This window comes from Pleurodeles waltl, chromosome 4_2 (genome assembly GCF_031143425.1).
Source record: "Pleurodeles waltl isolate 20211129_DDA chromosome 4_2, aPleWal1.hap1.20221129, whole genome shotgun sequence".
NCBI classification, from domain to species: Eukaryota; Metazoa; Chordata; class Amphibia; order Caudata; family Salamandridae; genus Pleurodeles; species Pleurodeles waltl.
Window position 1 is genome coordinate 367,781,277 of NC_090443.1, and position 17,829 is coordinate 367,799,105.

General features: G+C 40.6%; 1 protein-coding gene across 1 annotated transcript in view; it reads right to left on the reverse strand.

Moving 5' to 3' along the window:
- Positions 1 to 17,829, reverse strand: part of LOC138292729 (cytochrome P450 2D15-like) — a 275,538-nt gene that overhangs the window by 170,251 nt on the left and 87,458 nt on the right. Inside the window, exons 4-5 of the mRNA XM_069231467.1 lie at positions 9,375 to 9,535; positions 3,839 to 4,012 (exon numbers count right to left, since the gene is read on the reverse strand). Coding sequence (XP_069087568.1) covers positions 3,839 to 4,012; positions 9,375 to 9,535 — 335 coding nt within the window. The remainder of the gene's footprint in view (positions 1 to 3,838; positions 4,013 to 9,374; positions 9,536 to 17,829) is intronic.

A 17,829-nucleotide genomic window follows, 5' to 3' on the forward strand; every position in this document is an offset into this window, starting at 1 on the left:
ATATGTTCAATAAAGAATTGCAAAACAAAAAAGGGATCCACCAGTACCTAGATAAAGAAGGTTGGGCTTTGTGATCTGCTGCCTGTGTTACTACTCCTAATTTTCTTTTACTACTTTATGCTGTTTTGAGAGATGTATCTGAGAAAGAGAAGGAGCAGAACGCAGTTGTCTCCTTCTGTTTATAACCTCTTCTCTCCAGCTTACCTTTGAATCACCAATCAAATGGCCATAGGTAGGTTGTTGTAAGCAGCAGCTTATACACTCAGGTGCATATTTATGGGGATTGTCACGTAGTGCAGCGTAGCAAGTCACCTTCCTTGCTGCTCTGCATTGCATGTAAGGGAAAGGGCAACAATCTGCCATGTCTAAAAGAATACAGCATGCTCCTGCCTTTTCCCCTGCATTGGTGCCCTTTTGGCTGTCTAACGCCAATGTACACACCCTTGCACCATCATGCAATGGTGCATCTGTTGCATGCCGGATTGCTTCTGTATGGAAAGGAACACCAACCTGAGGCTTCTTCCTGCAAAATGCATCACACAGAGAAAGAGGAAAAAAAGGAGTGATACAAATATTTTTTCTCTTTACGTCTCTCCTGTGGAGGTGTACATTTTTGGCACATTCCCAGGCTTACCAGTTCTAATAAATCAGGGAATGCTTCAAAATCCATGGGGAACACCCATGCAATGCCCATGGCACTCCTCCCTAGCGCAGAGTAATGCAACACAGCAATTTGTGCTGCATTGCTTTATTTCAGATTTATGGAGCCACTCAGGGGCACGCAAAGTGCCTTGCGTAGGTTCATAAATCTCACTTAAGGTTTGAGTCATAAATATGGACCAAAGTGAGATCTCAAAAAGAAGGAACCTACTAAAGCAAATATGAAGGGTGAAAACAAACCTTACATGGAGTGGTAGGTGGTGTTATAACTTCCTTTTCTGACTGAGGAGCGAGATCCAGAATTTGTGATGCGATGTATGCGATGAACTAATCAAACTCACTGCTATTGCATCAATCTCTTGCACCAAATTGTATGAGGGTCCCCAAACTATTAGGGTTGGTTTCTTTCTCTTACTGCAAACATGTACAAAAATGAGTCCACGTGACATCCTTTGAATTCTTTAATATGTATGACCAGGCTGATGATGAAAAACACTTTAACATGTTTTGACCAGAATATTAAGAACGGCGGTTCTTAACATTCTCGTCAAAACATGTTTTGAGTGCTACATGCAATAGCTGTGAGTTTGATTATTACGTCAAATACACTCAGTATAGCTAGAGACATACACACTATATGGGTTCCTCCTCCTGTAATAGTAAAGTGCCAGAGATGATAACATGAGTTGGTGAGCATTAGCCAACGTGCTCTTGTTGGTTGCTTACGTATGGCACTTCCTATACTTTTCACTAGCACTCTTTGGATGTGAGGCATAGTGTTCTTCAGCACCACATCCTCCTTTTTTTCCATATACACCCTGGTAGTTAACCTGACTCTGAGTCGTACAAAAGCGGACCCGTTCCCTAGAAATGACTATGCCACAGGGGCTTTGTGACATGTAGATAACAGAACATTTTGAGTGGGATGTGTGAAATTGGAGCTTTTTTTTTTTTTTTTGCATTCATGTCTAACATTTTTAGAAATTTTTAATGAATAAATGTTTGAATCCATTTTGTACGGTACCAGGCATTGATTATCATACTTTCAGCCTTGCGGCGTTTTTAATTAACAGGATTTCCTTGAGGATTAAAGAGGCAAGAGTGGAATGAGGAGTTAGACTTTTTATAAGAAACTAAATTAGATATTTAAAGGATTGTTCCAACATTTGAGTGGAGGGCTTTATGGTCCTGCTTTTAGTTGTCTGAAATTCCAGTCTAATTTAGACTGGAAGTTGTTTCGGGTTATCTTTGAGCTCAAGGAGAGTGAGAAGTACTTTGTCCTATCCTTTAAAATAACAGACCGGAGGATCACAGAGTGCTTGTGAGCGAGCCATTTCATTTGTTCATGCTATTAGGTTGCTCTGTAGGCTCCCTATATTTGCAGCTTCCAGATATATTGATTTCTACTGTCTTGGTCTTTTTTGCCTTCATATGTTTTCAAATACTCTGCTGTTAGCTTTGAACCATGGGTGCGTCAAGTCAGGTTCCCCAGAGTAGATTAACACTATGGACACAAAGCTGTAAATCTGAGGGGGTTGAAGATCTCTACCCATCAGCACTGAAGGTACACAATATGCAGCAAAAAACAGAGGTCACTGTAAATATGTTGACTAGATGGGTGGATGTGGGTGAAAAGCCCAAGGCTTAACTCAATAGGGGAATCTGTGGTGACTAGATGCAATGCAATACTAACATAAAAAGCGCAATAACTGGCCTACTGAGAGATGATGGTTTACAAAACTTTCATAATAACTCGAGAATATATATGTATTTACAGTATAAGGAGGTTTAAGCCACAGGAAAACTCAAACCATAACACACCACACTATACTAGACATATTACAAATGATGTACAGTAAGCATATATTTAGTAGGCCTGGGTGGAATTTCAATTACGCGGGAGTAATTGGAGTAATTTAGTTAATTGTGCATAACTCTTTGGTGAAGAATTATAGATAATAATGGAGCTACACCCACTTGCACAATTAAGAGTAATTTTGGGGGGGAAATCTTACAGAGATAGCACATTTTACAAGCGTGAGAGGCTGCTTGTTCTCAATATACATGTTCTGCTACATTTGGCGCTATTTCTTAGTGTAAAATGTAATCTCATGTCTATTTTGGATGCTAAGGTGCATTTTGCTCTTAGAAACTAGCACTAACTGCCAGGAGTAGGTTTGGGGGAATTCCTTCACTAAGTGCACATTTAGCAAGTGTGAGCAGCTGCTATTGGTGTCCTGTCCCATTTAGCTCCATTTCTACCTTTTTGGTTGTGAGGGGTCATTTTTGTGCTAAGAAAATAGTGCTAAATGCACAATTACTCTTCTTTCCTAATTCTGTGTAATCTCAAGTGATTTTTGAGTAATTCTATGTGATTATGCTACATGGAGTTACACCTACCCTTAATAATGATCCTGTGTCTTCACTGTGAGAATGAAGATATGCTAAAAACAATGCACTTCATAAAACCAGGATCACTGGCTAAACAAAATAGACTATACTTAAGAAGTTTTAATGTTTGTGAAAGTTTATGTTCATGATCTACGTAATCACCCTCGAGCAACCTGAAATAGGAAAGGCACAGCCCAATTCAGTACTGATACGCTATCCAGTGTTTGCAAATAGCTACTGCTCCCACACAATAAAGGGTGTGTATAGTGTTTACTTAAAAAAAAGGATCATAAACCCTTCCCACCAAAACGGGATACTTTGCATCATATTAAGTTACTTAGGGTGTTTGTGAATCTAGGTATTCTACACATGAGAATAAGGTAACAAAACAACAAACAAAAAGACATCCTCATCATCCAGGTACCCAGAGGGCAAGGGGACATTGTATCGGATTTTGAATTCATATGTAGGAGTAAAGTGGAGGCAGGCCGACCTCGGTGGTGCCAATAAGCACGATGGGGCAACCATGCAAGGTCTCACAGATCTCAAATTGGACCACAAGGGTCCCTGGACCCAGAGAGCTGGCTATTCAATCAGGTGCTGGACTGCCACACATGGTAGGCCAAAGGGAGCAAATGAACAAATGGTTAAAAATATAATAGGTGGTGCAAAGAGGGTTGTAGTTGAGGGGCTGGATCACCGCTGAGTCAACATTCCGGTAACATAACATAACATAAAGAAGTAAAAGCCAGTAAAAAGCCAGTCCATAACGGACTTCGTTTCTTACCTTCTCCAATTCCTCCAAAAATGCATCAATGAAGTCCCTCCTCACGTTTGGGTCCCAGCTCTCCCTATGTTCTGTAATTATGCCCTTCAGGAAGTCAAAGAGATTGTCTTGTGCACTGAAAAGTTTAGACGCCACTCCTGGGACGTAGACCAAGACAGGGATAAAATTCATCAACTGAAGGACACAATAGAAAGAAGGCTTTGAGCTTGAAGTGTTCCAATGGGCATTTTCCACAATATTATTGTCACTGCATACAAATGAGGAAGAGCTAGGTTTTATCGTGGACAAGTCTATGACTCATTGGTGGGAAGGGGAATGAAAATATAGTGAATTTATCCATTTTGATCTGCATTTCTGAAAGCAAAAATAGGTTCTAATTTGGGGACTGTCAAATGATTTTATAGCTTCCTATTACATTTTTAGAACATCATCTCTTTTGATGTAACCAATACTGGAGTCATATCGAACCTGAAATTCTGGTAACATTATGCAGTTCATACATGTGCTACGTTAGGCATTCCTATTTTCTTTTACGCATTCTTAATGATAAATACATGTCTTAGAAAATTCTTTCGAAATTATTGTGAAAACGTTGTCAACTTTTGAGGCTACTTGTAAATCAAGGTTTAGGAGAAAATACAATGATGTTTATGCCAAGGACACGTACAACCTTTAAACAATTTGGTGTTACAGTTGTGCAAAATAGCCAATGTTTGAAGTAAGGTTATTTCGCAGTTCTATAGGCCTATTTGTTGGTGGTTGTAGAGACTGTATATTGGCACTGTTGCTGCAAGAGTAGGCTCAGGCCCAGTTAGCGTTCTTCATTTTCTGTTTATTTATCTCAACTCTTTAGGAAGTAACCAACCCCCTTACTTGGATCCCTGTTCGGCAATATGTAGTAAAAGGGCTTGGATTGCCAAGACCCTCATTATTGAGGATAATAACTGTTGGACACCATTTGATACTCTTCTCAGTTTTAGAAGTCCTGCAAATGAGAGAAAATAGAAGAACCAAAGGAATAGTTTTAGATGTCTTGAGGGGTCATCATGCATGTTCCTGGGTTTAGAACCGTAACAGGTGTTTATCACTAGTGGTGAAAGCTATGGCACGAACAGGGGTTTAGGGAGCCATATACTCTCTGAGGGTGAGAGGCTAGTTCAGGTCTAGGCATCCCACATTTAGGGCCTGATTTATACTTTTTTAGCGCTGCATTTGCATCATTTTTTTACACAAAACCGGCACAAACATACAAAATATAATTGAATTTTGTAAGTTTTTGCTGCTTTTGCGTCAGAAAATAACGCAAATGCATCACTAAAAAAGTATAAATCAGGCCCTTAATATAGATGAAAATATCTTCAGTAAGTGTCTTCAAGGAAGATTGTACAGGGATCCCTCCCTTGTGAGTGGAAGAACGTAAGTTAATATGGTTGTCTTGGATGGCCTGGCTCTTTTGTGCCAACAAAAATCTTTTCTCTCTGGATACTGCGTTGGGAGAAGAGGAGAAAGAGAATGTTCCTCCTCACTTTCTCATGGTAACCATGTTTACAGGGTGAAGGCATAGGGAGCATATCTTTGCAGACCTTTTGAGAGAAGGAGGGCTATGAAAGCAGGGGGTCCTTTGCTAGTGTGCTAGCAGCCAAACCACAGGAGCTGATACGAGTATGTTCCTCACTGGGAACAATCAAGGTTTCTGGTAGCAGACTGAGAGGATGACCCAGGTAAACAGAGCAAAAATCACTGATACCATTTCTTCCTCTGGAAATCAAGTGAGACAAATCACACGCCTCTGGTCATAAGGAAAACATACTTCCTCCTCTCTTTCAGTATGACTTTCAAATAGAACAACTAGCCCTTGGAAAATAACTAGTTCTGGGGTGGTGTACAATGACATATGGCCTAAGCCAATACATATTGGTCACAAGGGACAATACAACAAAGAGGGATGTAATTAGGTAACATTCACCAGAGGCAAGGTCTTTCATTCCCAGGAAGACACAAGTATCCATTGCTTATAGTTCAGGGCTAGGAGCATATGTTTTGGGGGAATGGTCCTAGAAATTAGATCTGTTTAAGAGGAAACAGTACTTTTGAATATGATAAATTTGGTTCCAGGAAATGTAGTGGTTCTCTCTAAATACCATGTGGATACTATTTTATTACATTAAACTGAAGTAGGGGATGGGAGAGGGTAGGAACATGGCTCAGGGGAAGTGTGTGTCGACAGCTCACCTGTGTCCTGTCCAACCAAATATCAGGTCTCTAGGCACGTGAGATGACCAGGCAGTAGCACCATGCTAAATTCCTAGCACACCAAACAAACCCTCTAACATCAAATTGTCATATCATCTTTTACAGCATTGCTCTTGAGCAAATGTGCAAAGCAATTGATAAGCTGAAGTTCCAGAACATTCCAGTTAAACTTTGTGAAACCACTGCAAGAAAAGCTCTCTTTCAGGAACAAGGAAGTGTTTCAAATGCCCTTAAACACTCACTAATTATTACCCACCTGTTAGAGAAACCTTCTGCCTAATTTCTGGGTACTTCAAAGCGCAGAGCCACCTCAAAGCTTCCCTTTATCAACAAAATCCTGAAGAATGACAGCAGTGAAGACTTGCTCTCTTCCCTTAATGTGAAGCCAACTGAAATCTGAATGCCACTCAACTTGCCCAATGCACATAGTACTGTGGACCATAAAACGCTTCTGCAGCACCAGAAAAACTGGGTCAGGTTCACTGAAACAGCCCTTCAGTCATGACCTAAGAGGATACCTCAGAGAACAGTCTCACAGTACAAATCCTTAACCAATTGTACAATCAGTTAGAAAACCGAGCCAATATGGTACATATATATGAAAAAACAGTTTATTCCACCACAGGCAGTCGACATGTGTTTCGTCTTTTTCAAGGCTGCAAGAACACACAAACAAATACAAAATACGTATAGGCTTAATTTTAATATGAGACAAACACAATAATACATATATATCAAGTGTGAAGCGTTGACACTATAATACATATATATCAAGTACGAATGGTTGGTATGGGTAAAAATGGACCAACACAAGCACATCAAATGAGTGGCTCTGATTATGTGGTTAAGGAGTTGTGGCCCACAGCCACGTGTTCAGGATGAGTCTATGGGTACGGAGTCAAAAGATGAAGTCTTGATACTCTACAATAGGAAGGCAGTTGAGAGTCAGATTGTTTCAATAGCTAAGACAGCAAGTCTGGACTTCTGCTGGACAGAGCTCTGAGATGGTGCAATAGGATCTTCAACATCTGCCTGTGGTGCCTGACAAGAAGAAGACGGGAACTCTTTGCAAGATTGACTTTTTCCGGCTCACACTATTAAACTGAATTGGTCTAAAATCCTAGGATACCAATCCAGCAAAATCCCATCTACTGCACTCCAGTCCACCCCACCCAACCCAAACCCACTCCAATCCAATCCACCCCCCATCCAATCCATCTCAATTCAATCCAGTCCACACCACCACAATCCAATCTGCCTTAATTCAATCCACCCAACTCAACCCAATCCACCTCACTCCAGTCAAATCTGCCCCACTGCAATACAGTCTAGTCCACTCCAATCCTCCCCACCCATGCCAATCCAATCCACCCCACTCAAATTCACCCCATTCAATTAATCTCCAGTCCACCCCACTTCAGTCCAATCCCCCTCACTCAATCCATTTCACCCCACTCCAGTCCACCCCTCCTCAATGAGGTCCACTCTACTCCAGCCCACCCCACCACAATGCAGTCCATCCCACTCCAATCTACTCCACTCCACCCCAGTCCAACCTAACCCAACCCAATCCAATCCAACCCACCCTCTCCATTTCAATCCACCCCACTCGCATCTAATTCACCACACTCCAATCCACTCCACTCGAATCCAATCCACCCCACTACAGTCTAGTCCACCCCACTCCAGTCCGTTCCGCCCCACACCAATCCAAATCCACCCCACACCAATCCAATTGACCACCCACAAGTCCAGTCCAATCCACCCCCTCCATTCCAGTCTAATCCACCCGACTCAACTCTAATTCATCCCATTCCAAACCCCCCTACTCTAATCCAATCCACCCTACCCCAATCCAAACCACCCCACCCCAGTCCTATCACTCCAATCTAACCCACCTACCCAAATCAATCTAATCCACCTCACTCCAATTCACCCCCCTCCAATCCACTCCATTCCAATCCACCTCATCCCATTTCAATCCATCCTTCCCCAATCCAATCCACCACGTCCAGTGCACCCATTCCAATCCATCCCACTCCACTCAATCCAACCCACTTGACCCCAACGCAATCAACCTCAATCTACTTTAGTGCAATCGACTCCACTACCTGAATCCATCCCACCTCATTCCACCCACTCTACGCCACAACACTTTATGATACTCCACTCTATGACACTCTACTCTATGACACTCTATGACACTCCACGCTATAACACTGTACTCTATGCCACTCTCTGCCACCAAACCACTGAACTCTACTCTCCTCTACAACACTCTACTCCCCCTACTCCAACTTGCTCCAACAAATCCAGTCTACCACAGTGGTATACAACATGGCAAAACACATTGACAAAGCTAGTCTCTCTTGTTGTTCATGCTATAGAGGACAAATAAGAGGGCACATTACAGGTTTATGAACCTCTTCCGTAACTAGAACCTTTTGTTGCCATTTTTAGAAATTAAACACAAGTTGTCAATTATTTCCCGTGGTCCATGTAGGAGAAGGCATCTTAGAAGTGGGGAAGCTGTTTTCATATTGTATTTTTTTTGTCAGCTTAGATCTCCAGACACGCTAAAGCTTCTCCACCTCCTGAATCTGAGAAAGGTCATTCAAAGGCATCCCTTCTTCTTAAATAGATGCATATTAGTTTATATTCATTACTCACTAAACAACATATTTGATTTTTTTCCCAAATAAATTCTATGCTAACAGATACTGGAGAAAGAATCTTTTGATGAAATGGGAGGATTATGTAGATGCATCCTTTCATCCAACAGGAATATGTCTTTCCTGTTTACTTCCAGCTACAATGTAAAATTGCAAAATTATATTTTATTTCATATACGCATTACCCCAGGGAAGAAAGTCATAATTCAAGATATTAGCAAGCATACGTTTTAGAGGTGACAGCCTGACACTCTGATGTATATTTTCTTTAGGTGTCCACAATTGGATGGATTCAGGAGCTAAAGTTCACTCCAGAGAATGTATTAAAAGCACATGGGTAACAAAAAAGGACATATAACATACAATGCAGAGTACCAGCAAAATATGAGGAACAGTGGGGAATCTGGACTATTAGTCATCACACAAATGGAACAGTTGATCAACAACTAAATCAAGGAAATTCTTTTTATATTTTAATTTGCCATTGTATTTGTCTGCAGTTGCATATTTTAAACCTTCTTAGCCTTTGTGATCGTCAAAAAGTTATTACTGAATTAAAAAAATAATGCCAGTCATGGAATATCTGTGCTGTGATAGTCTTCCTGACTTACCTGTGGAAGTATTTCATTGTTAGCGTCTACTAGATCCTGAAATAGTCCCAGCACCTTCATGAATTGTTTGTCATCATAGTCAAAGCGATCCCCAAAGATGATGGAACATATCACATTGCTCACTGCATTGTTTATCATGAAATGTGGGTCAAATGGGTGACCTAGAAAGAGAAAACACATAAGAGCCAACATGAAATGTGATTATGGCCTATGGTTACAATAGAGCTTTGGATCCCCAATGATGGGGTAACACGAACCAAGAATTGTGGGGTCTGGACCTGAGGGGACATGGGCAACAAGCCATATGGACAAACATCCCTGGGTTTAGAAAATACATCCCTAGGCTCCAGACCTGCAGTGAATGAACAGACAGCTTTTAACTGTAGGTCCGAAAAACAATTGGACAGATAATATGAGCAGTAAACCCTGAATTCTAGAATTTATTGACGATAGGTAGCAAGCCAAGGATGCTAGACCAAAAGAGACACGAACTGTGTAAAAATGGGCCTAGCAGGCATCACAGAGTCACTTGAGGTTCAAGGCATTTAATAAGTCAAAGGCTTTGCCAACATAGAATTTTATAGATGAAGGGAATCTAGATGGACTTAATAACGTACCCATTGGCTCACTGGTGAAGGTGGTACTCAAACATCAAAATCGCTATAAAGCTAAGGGACTCAATTACAAGACCCTTGCTCCACCAAAGTGTCACTTTTAGTGAGGCTCTGGTGTGCCCTGCTCCATATTTACAAGATTGCATCAAGCCACTTTTCGTGGCTTAGCGCCGCCTTGTAAATATATGCCACCCCACGCAGTTTTCTTTAGCAAAGGGGTGGGTGTTGCTGTGGGCGTACTCACGCAACTCCCATTGCTTTTTGATGCTGCCCCAGATTTACAGGAAATCGTAAACCTGAGGCACCGCCAAAAACTAACACCTCCCCAGGGATGCCGTTAAAGTGGTAGTTTTTCTCTTTCTATGTGTGCTGCATTCTGCAGACTTAGGAGGAGCAAATCCCCATAAATGATTGTTTATATGCAGCAAGGTGTTCCTTCCTGCACATAAACAATCACCCCCACAATGCAGGCATCCTTGCACTATGGCACAAGGGTGGCTGCATTGGCACTAGGCAGCTGATTTAGCGCAGGGGTAAACAGAAGAATGTGCCATTTTCTTGAAAATACGGCGCATTATTGGGTTTTGGAAATGACCTAGTTCAACACAGCAATATTGCTGGCCGCAAAATATACAATTGGACAGATATAAGGTGGAGTTTAACAATACCGTCGGAAGAAGAAAAAGCGAAGTAATAGTAAACTTCCTAAAAGCATGTTTTAAGGTTACCACATCTTTACCGTGCAAATCTTATTTTGGAACCCCTCAGCTGCAGTGAGAATCTGTGCAGTGAGAGCCCAGCCACATTAAAGGTATGTGTGGGATAGTCCACTCAATATGTTTTTAAAACAATCCAAATTGTGCAATAGAAGAACTTTTCCTGCTATATTGGTCATTAAAATGGCGAGGTTTATAGAGTTCTTAAAAGGGAGCACATGGCTACCTTTAAATAAAGAATGTCTAACAGTACCACAGAACCACCATCAAGTGTGCCAGCTGGGAGATTTGCTTGCTCATGAATGACATTTCTGTGACCAAATAAATAATGTTTTTTGTACAAAATGTGGCGTAGAGGCTTGTAGTAGAATCAGTGCATGGAGACCTACTTTGAATCCCAGCTTTCCTATCTGGTCTACTTGTGTGATATTGTGCTAAATCTCTTGGTCCCTCTATACCTTATTTCCCTTATCATATTGGATTTATTCGATTTCAAAAAGGCGATTCAGTATGCAGTGTGTGCTATAAATGGCAATACCATAAACAGCAGAATTTTTGCTACATGTAAGGTTTGTTCTTTTTGTTCCAGGATGTGGCTTGTCGGTTTTCACAGGTAGACAATCATTTCATTTTTACTTCAAGTTTCTTCAGCTGAGCAACCCAGGCCACTGAAGGAAGTCAGAGGAGGCAAGAGAGAGGGAATGACCAACGAGAGACCTTACTTCAAACTATTGATTGTTCAGCTTGTTGGTTTACACACAGCACAACACCCAGTTATTCCACCTTCTTCTTGCCATCGCCAGTGTCTTACAATTGCAGCCAAGTTATTTTAGCTTGTGTTACTACCACGAGTGGGGCACTAAGTTGCTGACTCTCCGCTGTTGAATTATTGATAGGGGGAACCGTGGCTCAAACCAATATAGGTCATGAGGTGAGGAATTAGACTTATTTCCATTATAGACAGCCAGTACACGCCCCCCTCCTGACCTGTACCCTGAGCCAAGAATGTCTGTCATTGGCTAAAGGGCACAGGCAGCCTGCTTGCCGGAAGAAGACAGCAATCTATTTGCCTGTCACCTTCCCCGTCAAAGGCATCATATAGAGTAAAGGGGAGGGCCAAGTGAATGTGCTAGCGCAGGTGTTTTAATAAAAATATGAATGAATATTCATGGAGTTTGAGTAATGGATTTGCGTAGAAAATGTAATAATTTAGAGAAAAATAATGCACGCATTTCAGAATATGCCCACATGAGTGGCCGCCAATGTTCACCAAGTGAACTTATTAATGGCTTATTAATATGAAATCTGGAGCTTGTGTTTGATTAATGTAGTAATATGTCATATTAAGGGTTATGTATTATGTATTAGCTTTATTAATTGTAGGCCTTAAATTAGCAGAGTCTTGGCTTAGTTGCACGGCCTCATGTCAAGCAGTATTTCTTAGGCATTTAATAAAATGTCTGCTTAGAAAATTAAATTGTGATTTTCCACTGTGCTGTCCTAATGTGCTCGTAGCTAAAAGTCTTTCTTATGAGAACTGCTTGCTAGAAGATGCTGTTCTTACTAATGCAACATTGTAAATGTAATGTGTGCAATACTGACTTTCTCTGGAGAGAACAATGACCATATTGACTGGAGTTTAAGCTGCAACAATATTGTTACCTGATGAGCCGGATGATGAGAACGGGACAAGAGGAGCCAATCATCGACATGTGAACCGTGTACTAGTAGAAATGTAGATTTGAATTTTTATGTTATTGGACAAAGTGTGAACATGCGATCCCTTGATCAATAGGGGACCCGGGAAGTAGTTTTAGGAAATCTAACTTAGCCGGACTACACTGAGGAAAAACAGTCCATTTCCCCATTTTCTATCTTGTCGAAAGCTACTTTCTTGAGCGTCTTGGAGAGAGACGTGCTTAAATTTAATGCTTAAAGACTTTGCCTTTTCTGACCTTTGATGCTGAATCCTGAGGCCTTGCTGACGAACTGATGTCATGAGGACGAAGACTGTCAAAGTTTGCTGATCCAAACTAACGATAGGTATATTGACTATGAGATTGTTTGCTATGTCTATTTGCTTTTGTTTCCAGGTACCAACCGCACTATTTTGATAGAGCCATAGTTAGATGTGTTTCCAAATTGGTGTTGACTAAATTGTTTTGCATGAAGCCCAACATGCTAATTCTAATCCGGTGTTAGTTAGGATTCTCACTAATGGAGTTCAAAATATGGTGTAACGTTTGATGTCTTTTCTTTGCTAAACCTAAATGGGTGTAATATCGTTTGCACAAATATTCATGTTATTAATTTGCACTGTAACTTTAGAGTGTGTAGTTGTTCAAGCTTTGATTAGATTGTGTTTCTTTAGGCGCTTTGGACAGCCAGTGTTGTTTCTGTATGTTTATCATTTGATTTTAAGGTTATCCTATGTGACAGTAGCATTGTTAATATAGGGAAATAAATATTCTAACTTCTACTAAAGGTGTGGTTATTCATGACTGAAAGGTCATGGTGTGTGACAATTACTGACTCTAATTGATTACTAATGCTATTGATAATCATTGATTATTAATGTTACTGATTGGTTATTGATTATTGATCTGAATGTACTGGCTATATGGTGGGAACATCTTTAAGCGAGTCAAAAGGTTCATCTTCCTATTCGCGTCCCTTTGTAAGTTTACTTATTAAGGTCTGACACGCCAACAATGGGTTAAAATTCCATTCCTTTCTTCCCATATTTTCCCCGGTGCTGTGTGGCCTGCTGTGTTGCAGCCTGTTAACTGTGAAGTCCAATGATTTTCGGGGACAGTGTCCTGATTTTAATGAAATGCCTGCCAAATTGTGGGCACTTTCAGGGACATGTCAACCAACACAGCTAGCAGGTTGATGACATCCAATATAAACTTATACATGCAATCAAGTACTTCTCGGTCAACATAATTCCTGCAGTAATGATAATGCTAGATGCAGAGAAAGCCTTCGACCTAGTCAATTGGGGAGCCTTGGTATACAGCGTAACCAAATTTGGTTTCCCTTCGCAATTTACTTCAATGATAATTGAAGGCCAGAATTGTTTTCAACTCCAAGGTTAGTTGCACAATTCAGAATAAAAGAGGTACTAGACAGGGATGTCCTCTCTTCCCTATACTTTTTGCCTTTTTTATTGAACCTCTCACCCAGATAACACAGATTTCGAAGGAAATCATGCAACCTGTAGCAGATATGCCCAAAATTAAGCTCTTGGCTGATGACATCATTTTATACTTAAAACTAGAGACTGACAATGTCCAAAGAGTACTGGATAAGATTAATTAGTTCATTCAAAAAGGGGATACAAGATTAATGAAAGCAAAACGGAGGTCCTTCTATGTAATGCAGGAACAGATAATCTTCCGGATGCTTTGCAGCAGCAAGCTGATTCACCCGAAACTACAGGGAGTGCAGAATTATTAGGCAAGTTGTATTTTTGAGGATTAATTTTATTATTGAACAACAACCATGTTCTCAATGAACCCAAAAAACTAATTAATATCAAAGCTGAATATTTTTGGAAGTAGTTTTTAGTTTGTTTTTAGTTTTAGCTATGTTAGGGGGATATCTGTGTGTGCAGGTGACTATCACTGTGCATAATTATTAGGCAACTTAACAAAAAAAAATATATACCCATTTCAATTATTTATTATTACCAGTGAAACCAATATAACATCTCAACATTCACAAATATACATTTCTGACATTCAAAAACAAAACAAAAGCAAATCAGTGACCAATATAGCCACCTATCTTTGCAAGGACACTCAAAAGCCTGCCATCCATGGATTCTGTCAGTGTTTTGATCTGTTCACCATCAACATTGCGTGCAGCAGCAACCACAGCCTCCCAGACACTGTTCAGAGAGGTGTACTGTTTTCCCTCCTTGTAAATCTCACATTTGATGATGGACCACAGGTTCTCAATGGGGTTCAGATCAGGTGAACAAGGAGGCCATGTCATTAGATTTCCTTCTTTTATACCCTTTCTTGCCAGCCACGCTGTGGAGTACTTGGACGCGTGTGATGGAGCATTGTCCTGCATGAAAATCATGTTTTTCTTGAAGGATGCAGACTTCTTCCTGTACCACTGCTTGAAGAAGGTGTCTTCCAGGAACTGGCAGTAGGACTGGGAGTTGAGCTTGACTCCATCCTCAACCCGAAAAGGCCCCACAAGCTCATCTATGATGATACCAGCCCAAACCAGTACTCCACCTCCACCTTGCTGGCGTCTGAGTCGGACTGGAGCTCTCTGCCCTTTACCAATCCAGCCACGGGCCCATCCATCTGGCCCATCAAGACTCACTCTCATTTCATCAGTCCATAAAACCTTAGAAAAATCAGTCTTGAGATATTTCTTGGCCCAGTCTTGACGTTTCAGCTTGTGTGTCTTGTTCAGTGGTGGTCGTCTTTCAGCCTTTCTTACCTTGGCCATGTCTCTGAGTATTGCACACCTTGTGCTTTTGGGCACTCCAGTGATGTTGCAGCTCTGAAATATGGCCAAACTGGTGGCAAGTGGCATCGTGGCAGCTGCACGCTTGACTTTTCTCAGTTCATGGGCAGTTATTTTGCGCCTTGGTTTTTCCACACGCTTCTTGCGACCCTGTTGACTATTTTGAATGAAACGCTTGATTGTTCGATGATCACGCTTCAGAAGCTTTGCAATTTTAAGAGTGCTGCATCCCTCTGCAAGATATCTCACTATTTTTGACTTTTCTGAGCCTGTCAAGTCCTTCTTTTGACCCATTTTGCCAAAGGAAAGGATGTTGCCTAATAATTATGCACACCTGATATAGGGTGTTGATGTCATTAGACCACACCCCTTCTCATTACAGAGATGCACATCACCTAATATGCTTAATTGGTAGTAGGCTTTCGAGCCTATACAGCTTGGAGTAAGACAACATGCATAAAAAGGATGATGTGGTCAAAATACTCATTTGCCTAATAATTCTGCACTCCCTGTATTGGATATTTGGGAATTTATGTCACAAAGAATTATGGTCATTTGTTTAATCTTAATTATGTTAGGATGCTTGCAAAAGTACAAGCACTTTTAGACAGATGGAGAGTTTTACCGTTGACTCTGATGGGGGAGTGTCCTTCATCAAGATGTCAATTCTACCGCTTTTTCTTTTCTTATTCAATAATGTACCGATAAGAATAAATAGCTCTTACTTTCGTGAACTGGATTCCATTATACAATGTTTTATATGGAGGAAGAAAACCCCAGGGGTAAGGCTTTCAGTTATTCAGCTGAAATGAAACCAATGGGGCCCGGCACTCGCTAATTTTGAAGTTTAAGATCAGGCTGCATTGCAGGATATATTGGCACGACACTTGGCCATAGGAGGAACTAGGGAAAACCTTTTGGTCAATAGAATGGATGCAGAGTCAGCAATAAGTCTCCCTGCATTTATTAAAACTACAAAACTCCCAAAAAAACTTGATATAAATATATTCATGATTTTAGTAAAAAACTAGAAATATTAAGCAAAACACATCAAATACCATTGGGTATATTTACCTACAATTACAGGAATGTAAATACTTTTGTCTACACCTTCCAGAAATGGTGATAGCCCAATGGAATAGCAAAGGGTTTAAAGAGATGGGGGATTTTAATTAAGAAATGGATCCATCACCTGGGACGAGGTCGAAACTAGACTTGGAGATACAGCAACTAGACTCTTTTTGAGCTTTTTTCAGACCTCCCATTTTCTTATTGCTAATATACCCCGGGAAAGTACCCAAGAACACCCGACATGGAGGGCTTTAATCAGAGGTAAAATACTTGGTACAGGGAACTGGTATAGATTGCTAGTTGATCGAATCGTCTCAGCAATTATTACAGAATTCAGGGATCATATTTTCAGAACACCACAATGTGTAATATCTAACGAAGACTGGAGAATTATTTTGGAAATGGGCTATAAATCTTTGAGGGCAGTCAACTATAAAAGAATATATTTTCTTTCCAGATGGATTGCTTATTACACTCCTGAAAAGATACATAAAATGTTTCTGTCAGTTCCCAATCAATGTTTCCGCTGCCATCAGTAGGGGTGGGGAAACTAGTTGCATATCTTTGTTGATTGTCCCAAATTACCTACTTTCTGGTGGGAAGTAGAGAAGGTAATAAATCACAGCTCTAATTCGAGGATTGATCTAAATTCAAGCCTAGCTTTGTTTGGAGCTTCTGAGAAAACATGTCAGTTAGCAAAACATCAGCAATATTTTATAGCTATAGCTTTTGCAGTAGCTCGATCATTAATACTCCAGTTATGGCGGACTCATACGATTCCTACCATGCAGAACTGGTGAAATAAAATGGTAAGAACTAAGAAATATGAGGAGGCATACTCAAAACGTGTTGGGAGTATAAAAAGGTTCACAGCTATATGGCAGTACTTAGAGGAGTAGTAAACCATGAACAAGGGAAGCTGGGAGCTATATGAAAATATTGCTCGTGAATACAGTATAATAATGTATAAACTATACAAAATGACTGAAACCTCAGTGCGATTATGATTATAATTTGGACAGAGACTTGAATCAATGTTTCGCTGAATTAAGGCATATAGCATGGTTATTGTGATATTACCATCCAAAGAAAATTTATTGCTATGGATTAATAATACTTCTGTAGAATATTTGTTTTATTTTGTATATGTATACCTGAATAAAAATGAAAATTAAAAAAACAACACAAGGAACTCCGGGACTGTCTGCAAAAATCTGGGCTGGATGGTAACTTTAGTGTCTTTTCTGTGGGCTGGCACCTTAAGCTGGATACTGAAAGTAGTTGAATCTGTTTGTTGAAAACCAGTGCCCTAGGACCCCTGATACATCGGCTGCGTGATTTTTGGATGTCCCTCACAACGCATTGCTAAACTGGGTTGAGTGACTTGGGTACAGTGAAAGTGATACTGCTTTTATTATTAGTGACTCCTGTTCTCATTACCTCGGCTCGACATGACTAACCTTTGGGGCAGCTGCTCGTTAGCTATGGCTATAGCCCTTTATAACGGCACATTTGTAGGGCAATTGCCTATTTTCTCTCCTTATGTAAAGTTGCACTCTGCTCCCC